General features: G+C 35.3%; 3 protein-coding genes across 11 annotated transcripts; 1 reads left to right on the forward strand and 2 right to left on the reverse strand.

Annotated features, from left to right (window-relative positions):
- The first annotated feature begins 19 nt into the window (after positions 1-19).
- On the forward strand, positions 20-7,623 carry LOC132161720 (amino-terminal glutamine amidohydrolase). Of its 8 annotated transcripts, none has more exons than XM_059571898.2 (7): positions 20-393; positions 511-616; positions 1,460-1,537; positions 1,613-1,743; positions 2,105-2,229; positions 2,829-2,951; positions 7,100-7,623. In XM_059571898.2, the coding sequence occupies exons 1-7, from the start codon at positions 326-328 to the stop codon at positions 7,159-7,161; spliced, it is 693 nt and encodes a 230-aa protein (XP_059427881.2). In that variant the 5' UTR covers positions 20-325; the 3' UTR covers positions 7,162-7,623. The 8 variants fall into 8 exon arrangements, with proteins under 8 accessions (XP_059427881.2, XP_059427882.2, XP_059427883.2 ...); XM_059571899.2 differs by having other exon boundaries at positions 7,103-7,623; XM_059571900.2 differs by lacking the exon at positions 7,100-7,623 and adding an exon at positions 4,631-5,549.
- A 160-nt stretch (positions 7,624-7,783) lies between these two features.
- On the reverse strand, positions 7,784-13,428 carry LOC132162633 (Adenine nucleotide alpha hydrolases-like superfamily protein). 2 transcript variants are annotated; one of them, XM_059572912.2, is made up of 7 exons: positions 13,017-13,428; positions 12,057-12,405; positions 11,886-11,972; positions 10,609-10,730; positions 10,247-10,325; positions 9,387-9,784; positions 7,784-8,087 (listed from the first exon to the last, which is right to left on the reverse strand). In XM_059572912.2, the coding sequence occupies exons 1-7, from the start codon at positions 13,316-13,318 to the stop codon at positions 8,039-8,041; spliced, it is 1,386 nt and encodes a 461-aa protein (XP_059428895.2). In that variant the 5' UTR covers positions 13,319-13,428; the 3' UTR covers positions 7,784-8,038. The 2 variants fall into 2 exon arrangements, with proteins under 2 accessions (XP_059428895.2, XP_059428896.2); XM_059572913.2 differs by lacking the exons at positions 10,247-10,325; positions 10,609-10,730.
- Positions 13,429-13,871: 443 nt separating this feature from the next.
- LOC132191764 (F-box protein CPR1-like) lies at positions 13,872-15,065 on the reverse strand. Its single transcript, XM_059606853.2, has one exon. The coding sequence runs from the start codon at positions 15,063-15,065 to the stop codon at positions 13,872-13,874; it is 1,194 nt and encodes a 397-aa protein (XP_059462836.2).
- Between the last annotated feature and the right edge of the window lie 4,828 nt (positions 15,066-19,893).

Raw genomic sequence — 19,893 nt, forward strand, 5'->3', positions numbered from 1 at the left:
ACTTCAAAACGATGTCGTTTTTTTTTTTAAGCACATAAAACGTAGTGGAAATGGTGCGCGGCGTGGAGACGTTCGGGAACTTCGTAAATTGATGTCTTTTTGGGCTTATTGGGTATTAAAATTTAAAACGGACGGCATTTTGAGAACCAAAAAACGGCGTCGTATGCTGTTTGGGCTTTCTTTTTCGTAACAAAAACATCGTGGCGGCCATTGCGTAGAGCTGAGTTTGATCAAATAAACAAGACTTTGATTGCGTGAAGAGGAGGAAGAAGACTGCAACGTGCAAGTGTTTGTTTAGGGACAGAAATTTGGGGCTAAAAGAGCGATGACGACCTCAACGCCCGAAAGAAGCAGTTTGGACATTTCTGAGTTCCATCACACTCCTTTTTACTGGTAATTACTTGGCTCCAAAGTGTTTGTGAAATTTCTTGAACGTCTTCTGTGATTAGAGTAGTAATCAGAGTTCTTCTTTTTTATGATTTTTTTATTTTTTATTTTTTATTTTTGTAGCGAGGAGAATGTGTACTTTCTTTGCAAGAAATTATGCACCAATGGAATAGCAGATGCGAGGGGGTCTGATCTTTTTGTTGTTTTCATTTCCAACGAGAAGAAACAGGCATGTATGGTGTTTTGAATGTGCGCTTTCTCCCTCCTTCGAATATTGTACATAATTACTTAATGTGACTTGACAGAAAGCCTTAATGAATAATGGTAGGTTCTTGGGATTAATGTTGGTTGTAATATTAATTAAATAGTTAAATTAACCCATTTGCTATAATCTCAAGAGAGAATTGCGGATTTAACATGGAATCCACACGTGATGAAGAGTGTTAGAATATTAATTAAATGATTTAACAATGTTTTATTCATGCTTTCTTATAAACATAATCTTTTGGGACAATTAATGAAGCAATTTTTTATTGAGTTCACCTGCTTGTTATTCCTTCTTGCTAGTTTCTTGGTGTCATCAAGTATTCCTTGTCCAAGAAATATTGTGAAGGGTATCCATAGTTTGATGTTAGGCTTAGGCCAAATGCTAGTCTGGAGCTATTGGTGAGGAACCGCTTATTAATTGTTATTCCCTTCCACCAGCTGCACGCTTCACTCTTGGAATACCTGCAAGGTCAATCTGCAGTTTTGGGAATGTTCATGAATTGCTAATGTCTTCAAACTTTGTTAGATTAATTTATGGACTTCATTGGACAAAAGCATTGATGGTCGTTTCATATTTTGTATCGATGTTTACTTTTTCTTATTACTTAGCTTCTTTCTTGCAACTAAAATGCTAGTTTTGTGAGATCTAGATTACTCTTTGTAGCCATCTTTCAAGATGTCGATAGTTATTTTTATCACTGTCAGTGTGGATTTTACTTAGGTAAAGAATCTTGTTGTGTGAAGTTTTCCTGAGAATGGTACATTTTGTTGATCTTTATTATAAACTTTTAATAAAATTTTGTAGATTCCATTGTGGCATCAAAAGGCTAGCAAAAGGGCAGATGGGGTTGTTCTCTGGGATTATCATGTGATTTGCATTCAGGTGAGAGCTAAATTCCCTTTACTGGCTTTTATCAATGGTACTACTATTTGATATGTTTCCACAAATAATTTACAGAAAAGAAGAGAAGGTGACACTCCTCACTTAGTGTGGGATTTAGATTCAAGTCTTCCATTTCCTTCTCCTTTAACGTCCTATGTGTCAGAAACTATCCGGCCATCATTTGAGCTCTTTTCTGAGTATCGGAGGTGATGTGTAGTTTGCTGCATTACCTTTTTATTTTAATTTCTTGTTCATGATTTTGCACTTTCTTTACAAGTATGTCAACGCTTTATCGTTAAAAAGACTGATATTGGTTTTGAATCTCTATATTGCCCAAAATTTCTGGACTGCATTCTTGGAGCAATGAAACTATATTCTTATGTTGACCAATGAAGTGTAATATTAAAACCTAGTGTGAAATTGTAAGATTTCATCACAAGAAACTGTTGCTTCTGCATTCTTGGAGCAAGGAAGCTAAATTCTTATGTTGATCAATGAAGTGTAATATTAAAACCTAGCGTGAAATTATAAGATTTGATTGCAAGAAACTGTTGCTTTTGCTATCAGGTTTTTCCGGATTGTGCATGCTCCAATATTTCTTCGATGCTTTGCATCTGATAGAAGACATATGAAAGATTCTGCTGGGAACTGGACTGCTGAACCTCCTGCATATGGACCTATAATTGCTGAAGGTAAATCCTTGGAAGAGCTCTTAGAATAGAGAAAGCAACGTTTCTTTACACTTTTAAGCTAAACTGAAGGGACTGAGAATTTTTTAAGTAAACTAGATGTACATAATTATATGCTTATATCTATACTTGCCTATTCCAAAAATATAAAGGGAGATGTCAAAACCTGAAACCTGATGTGCGTGTGTGTGTGAGAGAGAGAGAGTTGTGAGTGTTGGTGCTTAGGGTTGACATCAGAGAGACATTTTGTAGTAGGAGTTTTTGAACAGACTCCTGCCTAATTTAGAGGTGGGACCTGAAGATGAATGGGCTCTGGCATGGAGGAGCTCTATCCTTTAATCTATTTGATGATATGGAGAAACTTTGTAATTAATCAAGATAAAAAGAATCAGCTATTTTCCCTGATACCACTTTGTGAATATTATTTCCTCTCAGTAACTGTCTTTGCATATTGTTTTTGGTGGTATGTCATACTTATTTATATAGCTTTTGAGGTAATATTGAATTCCCTATGAGATTGATCAGGTTCTAAATATGAGATTCCATGGCTAGGCTTTATGACGAGGCTTTCTTTTTCGCTTTTCCTGTATCTGCTCGTGCAGATGGAGCTGTGCACAACTTGAATGAGTACAATGAGATCTGTGCTGCAGATGTCATGACAAATGCAGGAAGCGACTCGATCAATGCGGTCTTCACCCAGAAACTTGGTGTGCTGGCAAACGAAGGTCAGCTGGAAGAATTCTTTTCTCAAATCCCTTGATGTATGGGTGATTCTCTTATCAGCTATAACTCATATGTAATGCTTTTTTCTTTTTCTTTTTTCAAAGGATATACAAATCACATGAAATGCTATTTCAATTTGTTTTGGAAGGAAAGAAAGAATATATAGGATCAATTTGCCAGCATTTCCTTCCTAAAAACCAATGCAAAAGGGATATCGGAGAATGTGGTATCTCTCCACTTATGCCCATCTCATTCTCCTACTCATTGTCCCTCAATTCTCTTATACCAAATAGGATAAAATTTCAATCCCCCCTCCCTCATAGTTTCCTTCTTCTCCATCCATTCTAAAATCTCATCTACCAAACAGACGATTGATTATGTTTTTGGTGTAAGAGTTGATTAAGAAAAGGAAGTGCAGGTGGTAAGACAGTGTTGGTTATGTTCCCGGTTGGATAAAGGTTAACAACCAATCTAAACCAAGCTTGGAATCCTTTCCACTGGGAAGCATCACTGAAACCTATTCAAATGGCCATAATACAAGTTCCGTGCATTCATCTATGTGGTCTAACGTACTCATCAAAAAAAAAATCTATGTGGTCTAACATTAATTTCATTCTTAGCTCGAGAAGCTTTGGTAGATTCATATTGTACAAGCCTGTGATAAGAAAAGATATTGCCATGATCATGCTTTATTAGCGAGAGCCATTGATCTCATCAGAAATTTTCTTTCCTCGAATATTTTTGATATTATTACTTAGTTTTAAAACCAATTTAAAACTATTGGATCAAAATTCAATAAAGATTCATCTCATATTCAATGGTTGTTTTAAAAGTCACCTATGAGTGTAGAAAAATTGTATAAAGAAGTTGAAATAAGTGTTTTAAAAGTCACCTATGAGTGTAGAAAAATTGTATAAAGAAGTTGAAATAAGTGTAGCGTTATTCGTTTAGGAAATGAGGAGTCTACTTGATTTTGGGAATGTGTTTCTTTCAATGGAAGGTTGAAGGTTCTCTGGAAATGGTTCTTTATGCATGTCACATGGAAGACTTGTGACTCTACGATTATTGCCATGTAGTAGGAGTGATAGAGTGGGCTTCTACTAATTATTCATGGGTACGTCAATGCATATGTTACATTGGGACTTTATTTTATTTTATTTTATATATATATATATATATATATATATATATATATATATATGAAATGAATAATTTAAAAATTGGTGGAATTCAAGGGATATATATATATAAAAAAAAAAGGGAAATTACAGTTTACCCCTCCAAAGTTGTTATCGATTTACAATTCCGCCTCCAAAGTTTCAATTTTTGTAATCCACCCCCCTAAAGTTTCAATTTTTTTCAATTCAGGCATTCCGTCAGTCAAAGCCGCTTTGACTGACGGAACAGTGATCACGTGCGACGCACGTGATCACTCTTGGACTTTTTTTTCCCAAAATGCCCCATCCCTGTTCCCCCCTCTCTCTCCGTTCGATCATTTTCTCTAAAATTTTGAGATTTTGATACCAGAATTTAATCACATCCTGCCATGATTCTTTTTTGTTCAATATCGATCTGAAACCTTTCAAGCTAGATTTTATCCGATTCCGATCGAAACAAATAATCAAATTTGGTTTATGAAAATCTGGTTTAAGCTTACTAATAAATCTCTAAATATTTTTAGGTGTTGGGAAGAGGATTCTGAAATTTTTGTTGAGTATTTAGGGCGAAGAGATTCAGTTATGGTGTCAACTCTGATCACAACAACATCAAATGGAAATCCGAGGCTCAGCAGCAAATCTTACATTTCCACCAAGCTCATCCTACTTCAGGGCCACACCAAAAACCGCACGATGGGACCTACCACCAGCCATCTGAATCTTCTCCAATCTCGAGACTGACGAGCACCTGAAACCACCCAGCACATAGACCATCAGCAATAGGGGCTCCCACGAAGAGGTGGTTTAAGTCGATACAGAGGGGCAGGGGGGTATTTTGAGCACTAAACCGCATAAAGTGAGGGTGGGAATGTTGATGGGGGTATTTTGGGCACTAAACTGCATAAAGTGATCACGTGCGTTGCACGGGATCACTATTCTGTCAGTCAAAGCGGCTTTGACTGACAATGCCTGAATTGAAAAAAATTGAAACTTTAGGGAGGTGGATTGCAAAAATTAAAACTTTAAAGGCGGAATTACAAATCGCTGACAACTTTGGGGGGGAAAACTATAATTTTCCCCCCAAAAAAAAAGACAAAGTTTTCTTTTGAATTCGTCAAACTAAATATGAAAGAAAACTTTGTTAAAAAAGTATAACAACTGTTATTTATAATTGTTATGGGGTGGCTAAAACCTTTTCCCTGTATAAATGAACCCTCAAATGGTTTTTATGGTATGAGGCAGGTATTACCTAATTTACAACGAGTAATGTTAGAAACTATATTTTTATCCTATAATTATTCTACAGTGTTGGCCTGTCGGTTTTAATCAACTCTTGGGTGTTTATTTTTAATAAGAACCAATCAAAAGGTTTGATTAGAACTACCATGTTAACATTGTGAAATAAATATGTGATTTCTATATGACACTCTAAAACTTTGTGAATTTTAAGTTGGTTAATAAAATAGACTAAATGTAGGTGACATATCACACCAAAAAAGTCTTTGATCGGTGGCCGCTCCATAAAATATGCTCATATCGGTAAAGGATTGGTCCTAGATCAATATTAACGGTTAATAGTATGGAAAATACTAGGTAATCTCTTAGTGTTCTTCTGGTCTTATGTGGATATTACTTTCTAAAAATCAAGTGAGAAATAAGAACAACTTTCTTTTTTGTTTTTTGTTTTTTAAATAATATCCACATAGGAATAGGACTATAAGTATAGTAAGAGAACACTAGTTGAGCACCTAGCATTCTGCTAATAGTATTGAATTATTTACCACCTTATGCACTAATCCAAATTGTTATTATGCAAATCTGATATGCCCACCATATATCTAGTGTTCCTCCCACTTCAGTATTTAAGATTATTGGATTAATCAATGACATTATATTATTCTAGTGTGCCTTCCACATTACTACATTAGCATTTAAAATCTTTTAGTTAAAGTCCAGATACTTCCTCTCAAATTACCACTCAATTGACAATATCTCTCCAAAATTTTTAATTGTGATAATGTCCTCTCAAACTATCAAAACATTGTCAATATCTCACCCTTAAGGCTAGCAAAAAGATAAAAATGCCCTTACGTATTTCTTAATAAGACAAAAATAGATCTATAAATTCAAAAAATAAAATAAAATAAAAAATAATTTGAAAAGAACGATTTTTTTTTTTTAAAAAAAAAAAAATTATTTTTAAACAGAATTTTTTAATTAAAAGAAACATTTTTAATTTTTTTTTTTTTAGAAAACGAAAATTGTTAATTCTTTTAAAACAGAAATTTTTTATTTTAAAAAGTTATAAAACCAAAAAAAAAAAAATCATTTTTTATAACAAAAAAATCGAATTTTTTTTTCTTATACAAAGGATTTTTTTTTTTTTTTTTTTTTTAAATTTAAATTTGCCACCCTTTGGATTTTATTATTATTATTATTATTATTAGGCTTTTTCTAGACGTTTTAGTATTTTTTGTTTTTATTTTACTAAGAGTAATTTCATCATTAGGGGGAACATTGATAATTTTTGATAATTTGAGAAGACATTGTCACAATTAAAAGTTTAAAAGAAACGTTATCAATTGAGTGGTAATTTAAAGCGGTATGTAAACTTTTCCTTATCTTTTAAGTTAATTCTTGATTTTATATGATAAGCATTATTGGCTCATTTTCCCATGGCCAGCAGATAGCAAGGAAATTGCATTTTTAGAGGGATAACGTTTTCTCCAAATTAGGTTGGAAGAATTCCTCCAATTTAATAATTTATTAAATTGACAAATATAAAAATGAGAAATGCTATAGTTATCAATTTTTTTTTACCATGAGATTATAGCATTTTTTTTTTAATTAATTGTTTTCATCATCTCCAATGAATCAGCTCCATACCATTTTAGCACACATCTCTCGGTAAAAGATCTCTTTAGTTTTAATTGCTGTTGGATCGATCTTCTTTCTATGTCTAGAAGCTAATGCCAAAAAAGTAGTTTCAAAAGCAGGGGGAAAGAAAAAATTGGCAATCAGCTTGTGGTGGACGCACAAAGCAGCAGAAGGCTAGAAAATGAAGGTGAAGAGAAAGTAGGAAAGTTTGGACATGGAACAGGTGTTAATCGTAATGGGCCTTTACGATGGAGAGAATGACGAAGACAGTGATCGTGAATGCGGTGAAGATCAAGAATGCAATAAAGAAGATCATGATGGAGATGATGAAGATGGAGAGCGTACAGAAGACGATTGTGATGAAGATGGTGATGATGGAGATAATGAGGACGGAGACAGTGAAGAAGAAGGTGATGAAGATGACAAGAATGAAAATGGGGGCGGAGATGAAGATCTTAAGAGTTACTACTCTAAAAATACGTCCATCTTCAAGGAAGGTTCATGGTCCTCCCAAATAAGTTTCTATGAAGAAAGACATCTATTAATAGGAAATGGTACTGTGGTATGTATATGTATCTAAACCTAATAAATTAGCAGTATGGACTGCTCAGACTCACCATGTTACCCCAAATATTCACCAGAATCCCCACTGGGCTTTTTATGAAGAAGAAATGCATCAATGCCATGCTTAAGCCAAGAAACAACAATCTTTTATTGACAAAATTTTTTTATTTAAATTATATCACAAAAATATTTCTCTTTCAATCACAAAGGATTATATAGGTTGGAAACTAGTAAGCATTGCAACCAACCATTAATATCTTTCCAATTCCAAACTTCATAAACATATGATTTAAATCCTAAGTTTGGATTCACCTTGACTATAGAAAAGCTAATTGATGCCAGCACTTACTTTCAGATCATTGTTCGAGTGTTGCTGCAGTTAAAGCCATCTTTTGGAACGGTCCAACTGAGCAATATGTCGTAGCACCTCAACACCAAACAATGAATTATGTGTTTCAAAAATTGAGGATCCAAAGAGTGAACAAGTCAATTCAGCTTTCATCTTCACTGTCTGAAACCAAGCAATCTTGTATCTGCTCTCTGAAAAGAACAATTATCACAAAAAAAATGGGTTAAAACTTTAAAGAGGTACGGTGATGCCTGATATATTCCATATAGAAAAAGGTCCAAGGGAAAATACTGTAGAAATCCGTGTAGTTTGACCTTTTATCAAATTATTACTCCATTAGTTTAAAACATATCAAATCACTCCTTAAGGTGTGCATCATTATCAAATCACTTCCTCTGTTAGATCTTCTAGGTGAGTAATAACAGGTAGGCTAATGGCCATGTCATGCCCAATAACCTTTTGACACATGTACATGTCATTTTACAGCACCAATTATTTTCACCATGTCATTTTCAAAATGCCACATCAGAAAACAAATAAAAAATGAAAAGGAAAGGAAAAAAAGAGAGGTGCTTGGGGTGGCCAAACCACCACCATAACCAAAGAGGGTGGTCGAGCCAACCCCAAAGGTCATTGGGGGTGCTTCGGCCACCCGCAACCACACCTTTTTTTTTCTTTTTTTCCAGATGTGCTTTCAATTTATCTGGCGAACTTATATGGTGCTGATTCAAAGACATGTACAAGTGTGAAAATGTTATTGAATATGACGTGATCATTAGCCTCTATGTCATTGTTCACCGTTTAAACCCCATAGAGTGATTTCATATGGACCTCTACAGTTTTGTTTTGTTTTTTTTTTTTTTCAAAATTTAAAGTCATGTTGTGCTCATAAATTTTGGGCGCTCATGCCACCAATTTTATGCTCCTTGAATTGGTACAAGGCGCCTTGTTACAAGTTACCATAACAATGCAATGAGTAGGATACAAACTAAGTAACAAAGATTTGTAGGGCAGAAGACCACCAAATTTGGCAAATGTCTTTGCATATGATCACTGCACACAAGTGCAGACAAGTAATGCCCATTCTGTAGCAGACCAATAACTGGATTGCCTCCATTAAAAAATTCAATCTTCATAAATTGTTATCTGATAATTATGAATGATCCAATTTTAGAACTTTCTTTCCTCATCTTCTCAAGTGTTGCAGTTAAAAACATCAAGATACAATAAGCTCCAATATTTCTTCTTGACATTTTCAATTGCTTTAACGCAGTATTAAATCTGCTCCAACTCATCTAAGTATCCTAAATTATTCTTTTATTTTTCACATAGCATATCTATACCTATTTGTCTATCTATCCATCCATTAGTCACAACATAGTGCCTAATGTGAGGTTTCAATGTTCTTATGAAGGTACCAACGACTTCGACACAAGTTATCCCCAAAAAGATCTAAAATAGTTAGTGCTAATGTAAATGAAAATTCTCACCTAAGCAAACTGAGATTTCCATAGCTGCTATGCTTTGCTCTGGCAATCAATGGCTGGGGTAAAAGCGTATAGAAGTTCTCCATTGATGATGGATCATTCGGAAGTATCTGAAAGCGACAACTTGAACAGCAGGCAGCACCAAAACTTTCAGAACTTGTTTGGCAACTCCTCAGATTACTCAACCTTAGTAAGTCAGATTTGTTGAGTGGGCTATTACAGATAGGACAGAATGACTCTGAGGATATCGATTCATTAGGCTTGAGATTATATCTCTTCTGACGCCTTCGGGTTGCCGAAAGTAGGTTAGAGTCATTGTTCTCGGGAATCCTGTTGAAATGGAATGGAGTAAGCTTTCCAGCTGTTCTCACAATCGTGCACTCTCGAGAAGGATTTTCTTCCTGAAAGCAAAAGGTTTTATAAAAGACTTTGCTAATTGAAAAAAAAAAAAAAACAAGAGGTAGTGTGGCTGGCCATATTTATATTTCTAACAGGCTCAAAAGGTGTTCGTTTTCAAAGGTGAAAAAGTTATATACATGCAAATAGTGCTTAACTTAAGCAAGTTATCCATATAAGTTTATAACCTCTAAAGCCAAACTTTGAATACCTACTTTTCAAATGACGTCATCTGTTATGTTTAAGCATACAATCTTTTTATTGGTCCTAAGACAACACCGAATGTTATAGCGGGGTAGCCTCTCTATACCCATAGACTCCTCTCCACTGTGGCAAAGGACACGGGAACAATGCACTTCAACTAGTAACAAGGCGTTAATCTTCCTGTGAGTTTCCGTTAAAGACACTAACAGATAATTCAGCCTACCAATAAAAGGAATAAGAGATATCCAAGACCTAGTATCTACCTGCAATAGTGTCACAAATGATGATACCAAGCCATTGATACCAGCGCAAGAACCTTTAAGCAACTCCACAATCTTTAGACTGCCCTGTCAAGATGAGGTGAAAATCATCAATTAATAAAAGACTAAAATTTACTCATATCAAAAAAAAGAAGACTAGATTTATCAAAACTCCTATTTGATGTGTGTTTGTGCGCGCACGCTTGTATTATTCTATTAAATACAAATATAAGAGCAATAGAACTGAAATACATATAAATATGCAGAGCTAATATAAATCGATGATTTCAATTATAATGATATACAGAACAAACTGTAAAGGCAGAAGATTACAAAGAAAATAGAAAAAGGCATGAAATACAAACCCATCAAGTTGGCAAAGAATGTTGAGCTCTTGTGCAAGACAGTCGCGAAGCGGAAGCACTACCGGGGTCTCCCACCTTGCATCAACATATTGCATATCTGCAGGCAAGGAATATCCTTGACCCTGTTAGAAGAAAACGTAATTAAAAATTTATAACAGCACAAGTTGCCTTCCGACATTGACCTGTATCTTCTAAATGAACTGAAAATTTAATTAGTGCTTACTAAAGATTCAGATTTTTTTTTTTCTATCCAATTGATATTTGATGCAAAAGCAAAGCAAATTAAAATATGATGATGCGGTCTTCCTGAAAAAAGTCGACAAAAAGAAAAGCCAATTGAAGAGTTTCAAAACAATGCATTACATCATTTCCTTGGAAAGAAGGCATTATATTTACATCACTTCTATATAAAAATTAATTTCAAAGGTGATTCTTGCAACGAATCCTCATAAATGTGCCCTCTGAGATGTGTCAATGAAAAGTGAATTTATTTCCTAAAAGTTTAGTTGACGTTGAAAAATACTGAAAAACACAGTTGGCAGGTTATCAATCACCACTGCAACTGTAGACAAGATGAAAGTGGAAATAATTGCAATTTGAATTCGAATCCATGTCTGATAGAAAAATGAAAAATGCATCTTATAAGCCACACTAAACTCAAGTAGTCATATATCAACGGTGAGAAAAGAATGTGTTATTCAAGTACCAGTAAGTTAGCCAGGTCTTTAATTGGTCTCATATGGCATTACGACTTATAATTAGTTTGCAAGCTATTTTACCAGTGGAAAATTTAGGAAAGGAAGCCCTTAAAGAGATCCTACAGGATGCTGCATATTCATAATTATACAATCTCATAAATGCTCAAAAGAATTCTTTAATTACAGCTATGTGGTTAATAATCCCTGAAGTGATAATTTTCTCTGCAGTTTATAGAACATTATTTGATTAGCTGTCCACATGAAACACCCTTCCCGCTTCAAGTAGAAAAGAATAACTGAGGGGCACCGGTGATGAGTGGTTAGCAACTAATAAAGTACCTGATCTTGTTTACAATTATAATGACTACAAAGACATGCAATTTAAAATATCATGGTTTACTTTGAATCAGAGACAGCCCATGTCGAAATCATAATTACCCTATTGTTTGATTACCTATATAGTAACATATGAAAGTGTTCCCATTCACCAAAATAAGAAATATCCATCATAGAAAGTAAATCATCCATCTTAATTTTCAAGAGAAATGACAAATAAGCAGAAGAGTATCTAAAACAAACCTTTACAGTGGCTGAAATAACATGGCAAGCAATCCTTGATGTGCATGATCCTAGTACAAGCCTGTTGTATCCATTTTCAGATGCAATCTGCACCATAGACAAAAAATATTGTATGAGTCAACTCTCCTTCCCTTTCTAATATGCTTGTGGATGAGATATCTAGAAGTGAACCTTTTGCAAGGACAACATCCGTAGATGTAGCAAAAGATCCTCTTTTCCAGTGGCATCACTAACAACATCTAGTAGACTTTTCAATCTGTCCCTCCCGTCACTGGAATTAGAAGAGCAGATATTTTCAATTGGAACCACATGCAACTCCTTTCTTGGTGGGGCTAGATTGGACACAAGCAATCTGATTTCTTGAATTGCTTTGTCAATTTCATGAGAAGGAACTGGGACAATGGAGCTTTCATCAATAAATGCAACTCCAACACCAAACACCGGTAAAGACCGATCTCTACTTGCATCAAAATTCTTCTGGGACTTATTTTGCATCTCATGCACAAACTGTAGAGCCACCCTGAAACCCAAAAGAAAAATATGCTTTAGAAGATGAATTTACATGCTGTAAGATCATCACGAGTTTTATGACACAGAAACTTCCAGTATGAAACCTTTTTGAAGATTTTTTTTTTCCATCACAGATAATTGAGAGGGCAAGAAACTAAAAGAGAGCCTCAGTACCAGAATAGATAGTCTAGCTATAAACCCAAAGAGACTGATCCACAACTTGATTAAATCAGGTGAAAGTTCATACTATTTGACTGCATCTTGTAAGTTAAATTATAAATTGTAAATTCACTTCTTGCGAGATAGTCTAAGTAAATCCAAACGGGTACGAATTCTCATTGAAAAGTCTCTTTGTGAGAAGAATTGTCCATAATTGCTTAGGGCCTAGGACAAATACATTTATAGCTTCCCATATTTTTCTTTTCAAAATCAAACGCTAAAATTCCAAAAATCAAAAAGCAAAAGCAAAGAAAAATTCAACTCAAATAAGTAATTTTGTTCGAATATCAAGTTTATGAATTTTATCATAACATTTTCTTTCCAAACAAATCACCGACCATTATTGCTTTTATTCAAAGACGCAATTGTTTTAGTTTAAATTTTAGAGAGAGAGGGGGGGACCTGGAGGAAGTGCCACCAGAGAAGGCGACAAGGACGTTATCGGTGGGAGAAATCATGGCGTAGGAGGTGACGGAGAGCCTGAACTTTCCGTAGAGGTTGCTCCGGAAGCAGTCGGCGCAGAAGCGCCCATCGTCGCCGCCGGTGGCGGACATGGGCTCGTTGGACTTGCACTTGACGCACACATTCTGATTCTGATTATTGTCATCAGCAACTGGATTGGTTGAGCTATCTACTGCTTCTTCTCGTGCTTGTTCTTCGTCTCTGTAGCAATTGGACTGGCAGCTTGATGCGTTGCACGCCATAGCTGTTTGCTTCTCTTCCCGTTTCTGAATGTGAAATACTGAAATTGGCCCTAACTAGGGTTTTAGGCTTTTAGGCGGTCTCGTTTCTTGAAGAGTCTTTCTTCGCTCCCTTTTTTTGTTTCTCGTTATTTAAGAGCTAGAGAGTGTTTTCGGTGTTATTTATTTATTTATTTATTTTAGTGACTTCTGATTCATTAGGCGTGATATTAACCTTGATTTCAGTCGATTGAACTATTTCTTGGAGACAGTGTTTTCAGTATTATAAAAACTTCTCAAATACATTTTAGACATTGAAAATGAAGAATAAATATAAATCGTGGAGAAACAAGTAATCTTATATCAATATATAATATCAAAAGAAAATTGTTGCAAAAAATAAATTTACTAAAATTGAATGTAATTAAATTACATTATGCCAAAAAGGAAAATTGCTACAAAAATAAAATTGTACGTAATTGCATATCATCCCTCCTTTATCCATTATGGACTACAAGGATTGTTGTATGCATAAGGGGAAATATATAATCGAAAGATCATTAATACATCATCGAATTCAATTGTCACTATCACCATCTATGAGAAGGATGCTTTCTACATAAGGCGCTGTCCAATTCATATTGAAAATAGGACACCTAGCATTCTCAATAATCTTGTACCATGTCTTCTTTTCTATGTGAAACCAAAAGAGTTCCCTAGAGTTGTCTTCCATTAGAACCTTTTCACCGTCTTCTGAAAAAGCTAGTGATCGGTGGTAGGGGAAAGTCATAGGCACCGTATAAAGCCGACTCCAATTGCTTGTTACCCCGTATTCCATCATCCAAACTTCAACACCCTCATGAGTATTCTTAGAAACACATAGCAATCCTCCCAAAACCTCCAAAGTCACATTAAAATACGATTCGAACGGAAACGTTTGCAATCCAAATTTCTCGGTAGTGAGATCGAATGTGAGAAGGGTGGTTGATCCAAGTGCACTATTAACCAACCAATAGAAAGCACCGTTGGAGAAAGCCGGCCCCGACCAAATAAATGACTCCTCCTTGTAAGGCCATTGATCTTCTACTCTTTTCCAAGAATGTGCTTTCAGACTATATACCATAATTTCTAAGGGCTCCATAATTTCAGCGGTCCATGGAGGCTCAAGCCCCCAATTATCAGCTTTCACAACTCTCGCAAATACAATCTTCAAAACCTTGTAATCATTGTTGACTGGGTCAAACCCGAATGCTAAATTGAGTTCGACTGGGTTATACCCTAATGTTGTTATGAGTTGGTTGTGCTTATCATAGTCTAGATGAGGCTCATTGGGCAATTTCTTGTTTTTCTTGATTGATGGATTCCAAATCACAATTTTATTATCATATTTGGATCCATAATAACCATATGGATCCAAATATGCAGATTTGAAGATGCAAACTAACATGTTGCAACAGCCTATCATTGAGGTTTGGTTGAGGTTTTTTTGAAAATGGAATGGCGGGTAGATCTTCGTAGACTCGCCGAGCCGATTCTCATCAGAAAAGTTTACCAAGTAGTAATCTTTTGGCCGATGGCGTGAAGATGTCTCAACAATGAGACTACGCTCTCTGCTAGTGTCGAGGCTCATGTTGATGAGATATGGGTCAGTGATTAGAGCTAAGCATGACTTCGAAACACACTGAAAACGCAGCAGAGAATTGATGGGCAGCAGTGAAAATATGTGGGTAATGAGATCCGGCGGAAGTTTTATCTTTTGCTCTTTTATCATTGCGCAAAGTAGGGATATTTGAAAGGGGTTTGCTCAAAATCTCTCTCTATCTCGAACACGTACGGCAAGAAGAAATATTGTCTTCTTATTTGCTGTTTGAAAGAATAGAAAGAGCATGCATGCCAATTATATAAGAGAGGAGGTTACTAACTCCACTAGAAGTCTAGAAGTAGGAGAGCAAAACCCATCAGAAGTAGAAGATGAATCCGATCGAGATATAGTGTTTCAGTTCTTTTGGGTCAGGTATACCGTATATCAAATATTCTGCATGGAAAAAGTAATTACGTCATTAATTCCTTAATTATTTGAACATCTGAGCCTAAGGATTACAGTGAAAATATGATTACTAATTTATAAACCAACCGACCTCAGTTACGTACATTGTTTTCCTTGTATATATATATATATGACAGATATGTACACGTACGTACGTCGAAACGCCAAACAATTTTTATATTTTCTTTGCAAGTGAAAATTATTTTGAAAGTGACTGGACAACCTTATCTTTTTTTTTTTTTAATTAATTTATTTTTTACATGTTAATATAATTTAGGACAACGTACACTATTGCATTGCTAAAAATACCCTGGACTCTTGAAAGCTAAACAAAACATAAACTAAATAGTAATAATAAATCTAATTAACAAAGAAGACTTAGATATATAAATTAAACTAATTAATTAAAATAAAGTTCGTCTCTTAACCTTTTCACCATTCTTTCTGCTTTCCCTATCTTTCATTCTTTTTTATGCATTCCTTTCCTTTCTTTCCTCCAGCATGTTATAACAGGAGATGGCCATCATCATCATCCACCGTGGAATGGGCACGAATTAAATTCTATTTTACCTCTTATTCATCTTGTATTAGACAATTGTATATGATATTATATGTACTTGACATTATTGTATGGAAATATAAGAAATATTTGTGTGGATCATATTAGATCGCATAATGTTGAACAACACCAAACTGAAATAGAAGACCACTTATGATACAACTCTATCTGGTCTTCTAAAAGTATCAACCAAGAAGAAGACTACTCCTAATAGAACTCTAAACTTTATCTTACCTCTTATTCATCTTGTATTAGACAATTGTATAGTGATAGGTTTCTATTAGATATTCTTGTAAACACAACTCTCTCTTTTATCATTATAAATACAATACAATCTAGGATTATAGATGTGTCTTTTTATATGTTTATTAGCTTTCTTTTTTAAGTAATTTTATTTATTTATTTATTTATAGTTTGAAAATTAAACGAAGTATTCAAGCTTCTCTTTGTGTCATACCCTCTTGCCATGCATATATGATACGACCCTTTTTTTTTTCCCTTAGTGAATACGATACACATATTTTCAACTTATGTACTCCATTAAATGAAATATGTTTAGAATAAAAACCTGATGACAGGAGTCAATTTATCCAAAATAACTAGGGTGGCAACCAAATCAATATATAATTCACCCAAGTTAATAGCTAGGATATATGAAACGCAAATGAATCGAAACTCAAATTGGTTCGTTCTGTTGTTAGCTAGACACAAAAGTTGTTTTTCTCATATCTCAAATGTGAAGGAAAAATGATATAAATCATTCTCTTAACACAATCTAAACCTGACATGCGAACCTGGATTAACACCTCTACTTCTATTAGGATCCTCCGTTAGGAATCTTTAAGCTCACTCTAACTCTAACTGTTTATCATAATCATCATTCTATATAGCACGATCTCTCCAAAGGATCAAGATCCTCTAAAATTTCTTTCAAATTATAAATTTCGTTTTTAGGCATTGAAACATTTGAAAAATTGCTACCCATTAAAAATGTGACATGTTATCGAGGTAACCAAAAAGAATTTTCCTCCCAAAAAGCTTTATCTTCATTTTTGTAGAGGCGCTTCTTCTTCTTAAGATCAAAAGACAATTTTTAGCTTAAAGCTTTGAGAGCAAGAACCTGATAAAAAAAATACTTAATTCTCAACTGGAACATATATATTACATTATACGTGACATTTTTCAAGCGTTTCGATGCTTAAAAATGACCAAAATTACATAATTTAAGAATATACTATTTATTTAAAATTTAAGGAATCTTAAACCCTCGCATCATATATGACTTATAGTTATAGGGTTGGATCATAGAATAAAGTTGTCATCAAGTTATCACAATTAATTAATTGGTTCCATGCCCTTTTTTTTTTTTGACAAGTTCACACAAGAGAATGGAGATTCGAACTAGTGACCTCCACTTCATAAGGCGTGGTTCACAACTGATTGAGTTTGAAGTAACGTAATTGCTCCTAATTAGCATTTTGAATCTTTTTCTATTTCCCCAATCTTCATTCTTTGCCTACTCTTCACTTTTTGGATAACCTAAAAAATTTACTTGGAACTGGTACATATCTTTGCCTCTTACCTTTAATTTTATTCCTACCTTTACGTACAAGGAGAGATTTGGAATAAATGCTAGCTCTTTCAAGACCGATATAATATTAAAACACCACTACTCTCCCCACCAAGCTCAACCAAATTAATCCCAAACCATTTATGTACATGTTTGGATGATCAACATGCACTCTCTCTCTCTCCCCCCCCCCCCCCCCCCCCCTCTTCTCCATATATATCCCTAATTAATGCCAATACAAGCCTTCTTCATCACACAATGAATTCCGGCCAGTTGCAGATTCGGTTCAAAAATCCACCTCCAACGCCGGAGAAATGGGCGTCATCGTGCGCTTTGGAATGGGTGGAATTGGCAAGATTTGCAACACCACCTCCCCTACCTTATAGGGGAGTTGCTGGTGCTACCCCATGGCCGGTGATGGCGCCTTATGCCCATAAAGAAAAGGTTTCCTGAAGGAGTTGGCATTGTGGGCTTTTCTCGCTGTTGATGCCCTCTCTATAATCAATTTACTTAGGCTCACCCACCACTGCCCAATCTTCTGAGTCACTGTGGCATCGACATTGCATTTAGACGGAGTAGCTGGATGTTATTTTTTTTTTCCTTGACTCTTTTGGAGTTTTTCTTCATTACAATATTGATTAAATGATTAAATTCATTATTTTTTTAATCAAATTACTTTTAGAATAAGCAATGATACATGATTCTTACATGTATTAAAGACATATGTCAGTTTAATAGACTTTGAATGATCAGATTCAATTTGAAAGAAAATTTTATTATTTTCTATTCTTCCGAAGATCAAGTTGTGCAAAATGCCTTGCTTGGTTTTCGTTTTGAGTTATGCAAGAGCGGAGTTTTTTTCTTCTTCTTCGTTAGTGAGCGTAATAAATGTTTAGATCGATTGAAATTTGGTATATTGCACGTCACATTTTTAATAAGTAACATTTTTGCGGAGTTTAGTTTAATAACATGCTTTTGGATTGTTATTTTGCCTTGGAGAATATGTATAGGAATAGAATATATATGTAATTTGTAGGTGGCATCATGCTTGCCCATTATCTGGTCCCAATAAAAGAAGGTCAAGCTATGTCGTGCTAAAGACGCAGGAGATAATTAAGAAAAACTCTTTTAAATTCATAAATGTTCACATGGTGATCATATATACAGGTCACAATAGACACATGAAAAAAAAGAAAAAAGGAAAAAATAAAATAAAAAAACGTCCCGAGCCGAGCAAGTGGCACTTTACTACTTTAGACATTATGAAGCCATCGAGGGGCATTTTAGTACAAGAACCTCCAAGCCTTATTGCAGCTCCGGCGAGCTCATCGGAATAGGAAATACGGATGTTGAGAGAAAAGAAAATTACAATTTGACTCTGAACAGTTTTGAACCAGGTGATAATGACAGAAGATGACTCTATGCTGGTTGGGCGAGACAATTTGCGTCAAAACCGAACCCTAACTGGATCGGACCACCCAATTCGCAGGTCAAAAGACTAGAAAAAGACTCTCCGGTGGTGGGAGCGCTTGATCTGTGACAGCGGCGCTTCTTGCGGATGAAGGGAGTCGGAGGCGGAGACGGAGACGGAGACGAGGAACTCGGCTGCTCCGACACCTTCGTGGCGGTCAGATTCAGAGAGAGCGTAGCGAGATCCTCGCGCAAGGACCGCTTCCTTCCCACTTTCACGGCCGGAGTCCGCTCTCCGAAATTCGTCGCCGTCTTGGCATCTTCCATCGGAAAGCAGGCCAGAGAGTTGTAACTGTAATGGTCTTTCTGAAATCCCTCAGTATGAACAAGGGAGCGTGAAACCCAACGGTCGAATTTCTCTAGGGTTGTTAAGTAGAAGAGGGTGTTCTATTTATAGTGCGTTGATTTTTCTAATGGGCCACAAATCCATGGCCTCTGGCCCAGTAAAGGCGGAGTAATGCAACGTAAGGGTCTTGGAGCATGCAATCTCTGGCGGACGAGCTAACAATTATTAAAAAAAAAAGAAAAAAAAAAAAGAAGAAGAATTCCACAAATAAGGGTCGTGGAGCTTCGACCCAACTGATGTATAAGACGTGGTTTCACGCGTTGATTTTTAGTGGGCCGCTGGACTAGTTATACACCCAACGGACCCTAGTTCGCTTTCTCCTCTCATTAGGCTTTATGACTTTTAAAATATTTTTAATTTAATAGATTAAAAATATTTTAATTTGATTAAGAATTAATTAAGTTAACTTCTTCAAGGACAAGCTAGGTGTGACTTGTGTGAGAAAACAACAGAACAAGTTAGAAGTGGCAGCCACCTCTTTATTTATTTATTTATTATTATTTTTTTTTTGTCAAGTACGAAGTCAAATTCCATACTTGAAAAAATAAGCACTTGAAGATTTACATGCCACATTGCCACTGCATCTCTGCGCTATCATATTGTTAGC

Source organism: Corylus avellana, chromosome 10, assembly GCF_965113065.1.
Source record: "Corylus avellana chromosome 10, dhCorAvel1.hap1.2, whole genome shotgun sequence".
Taxonomy (NCBI): Eukaryota; Viridiplantae; Streptophyta; class Magnoliopsida; order Fagales; family Betulaceae; genus Corylus; species Corylus avellana.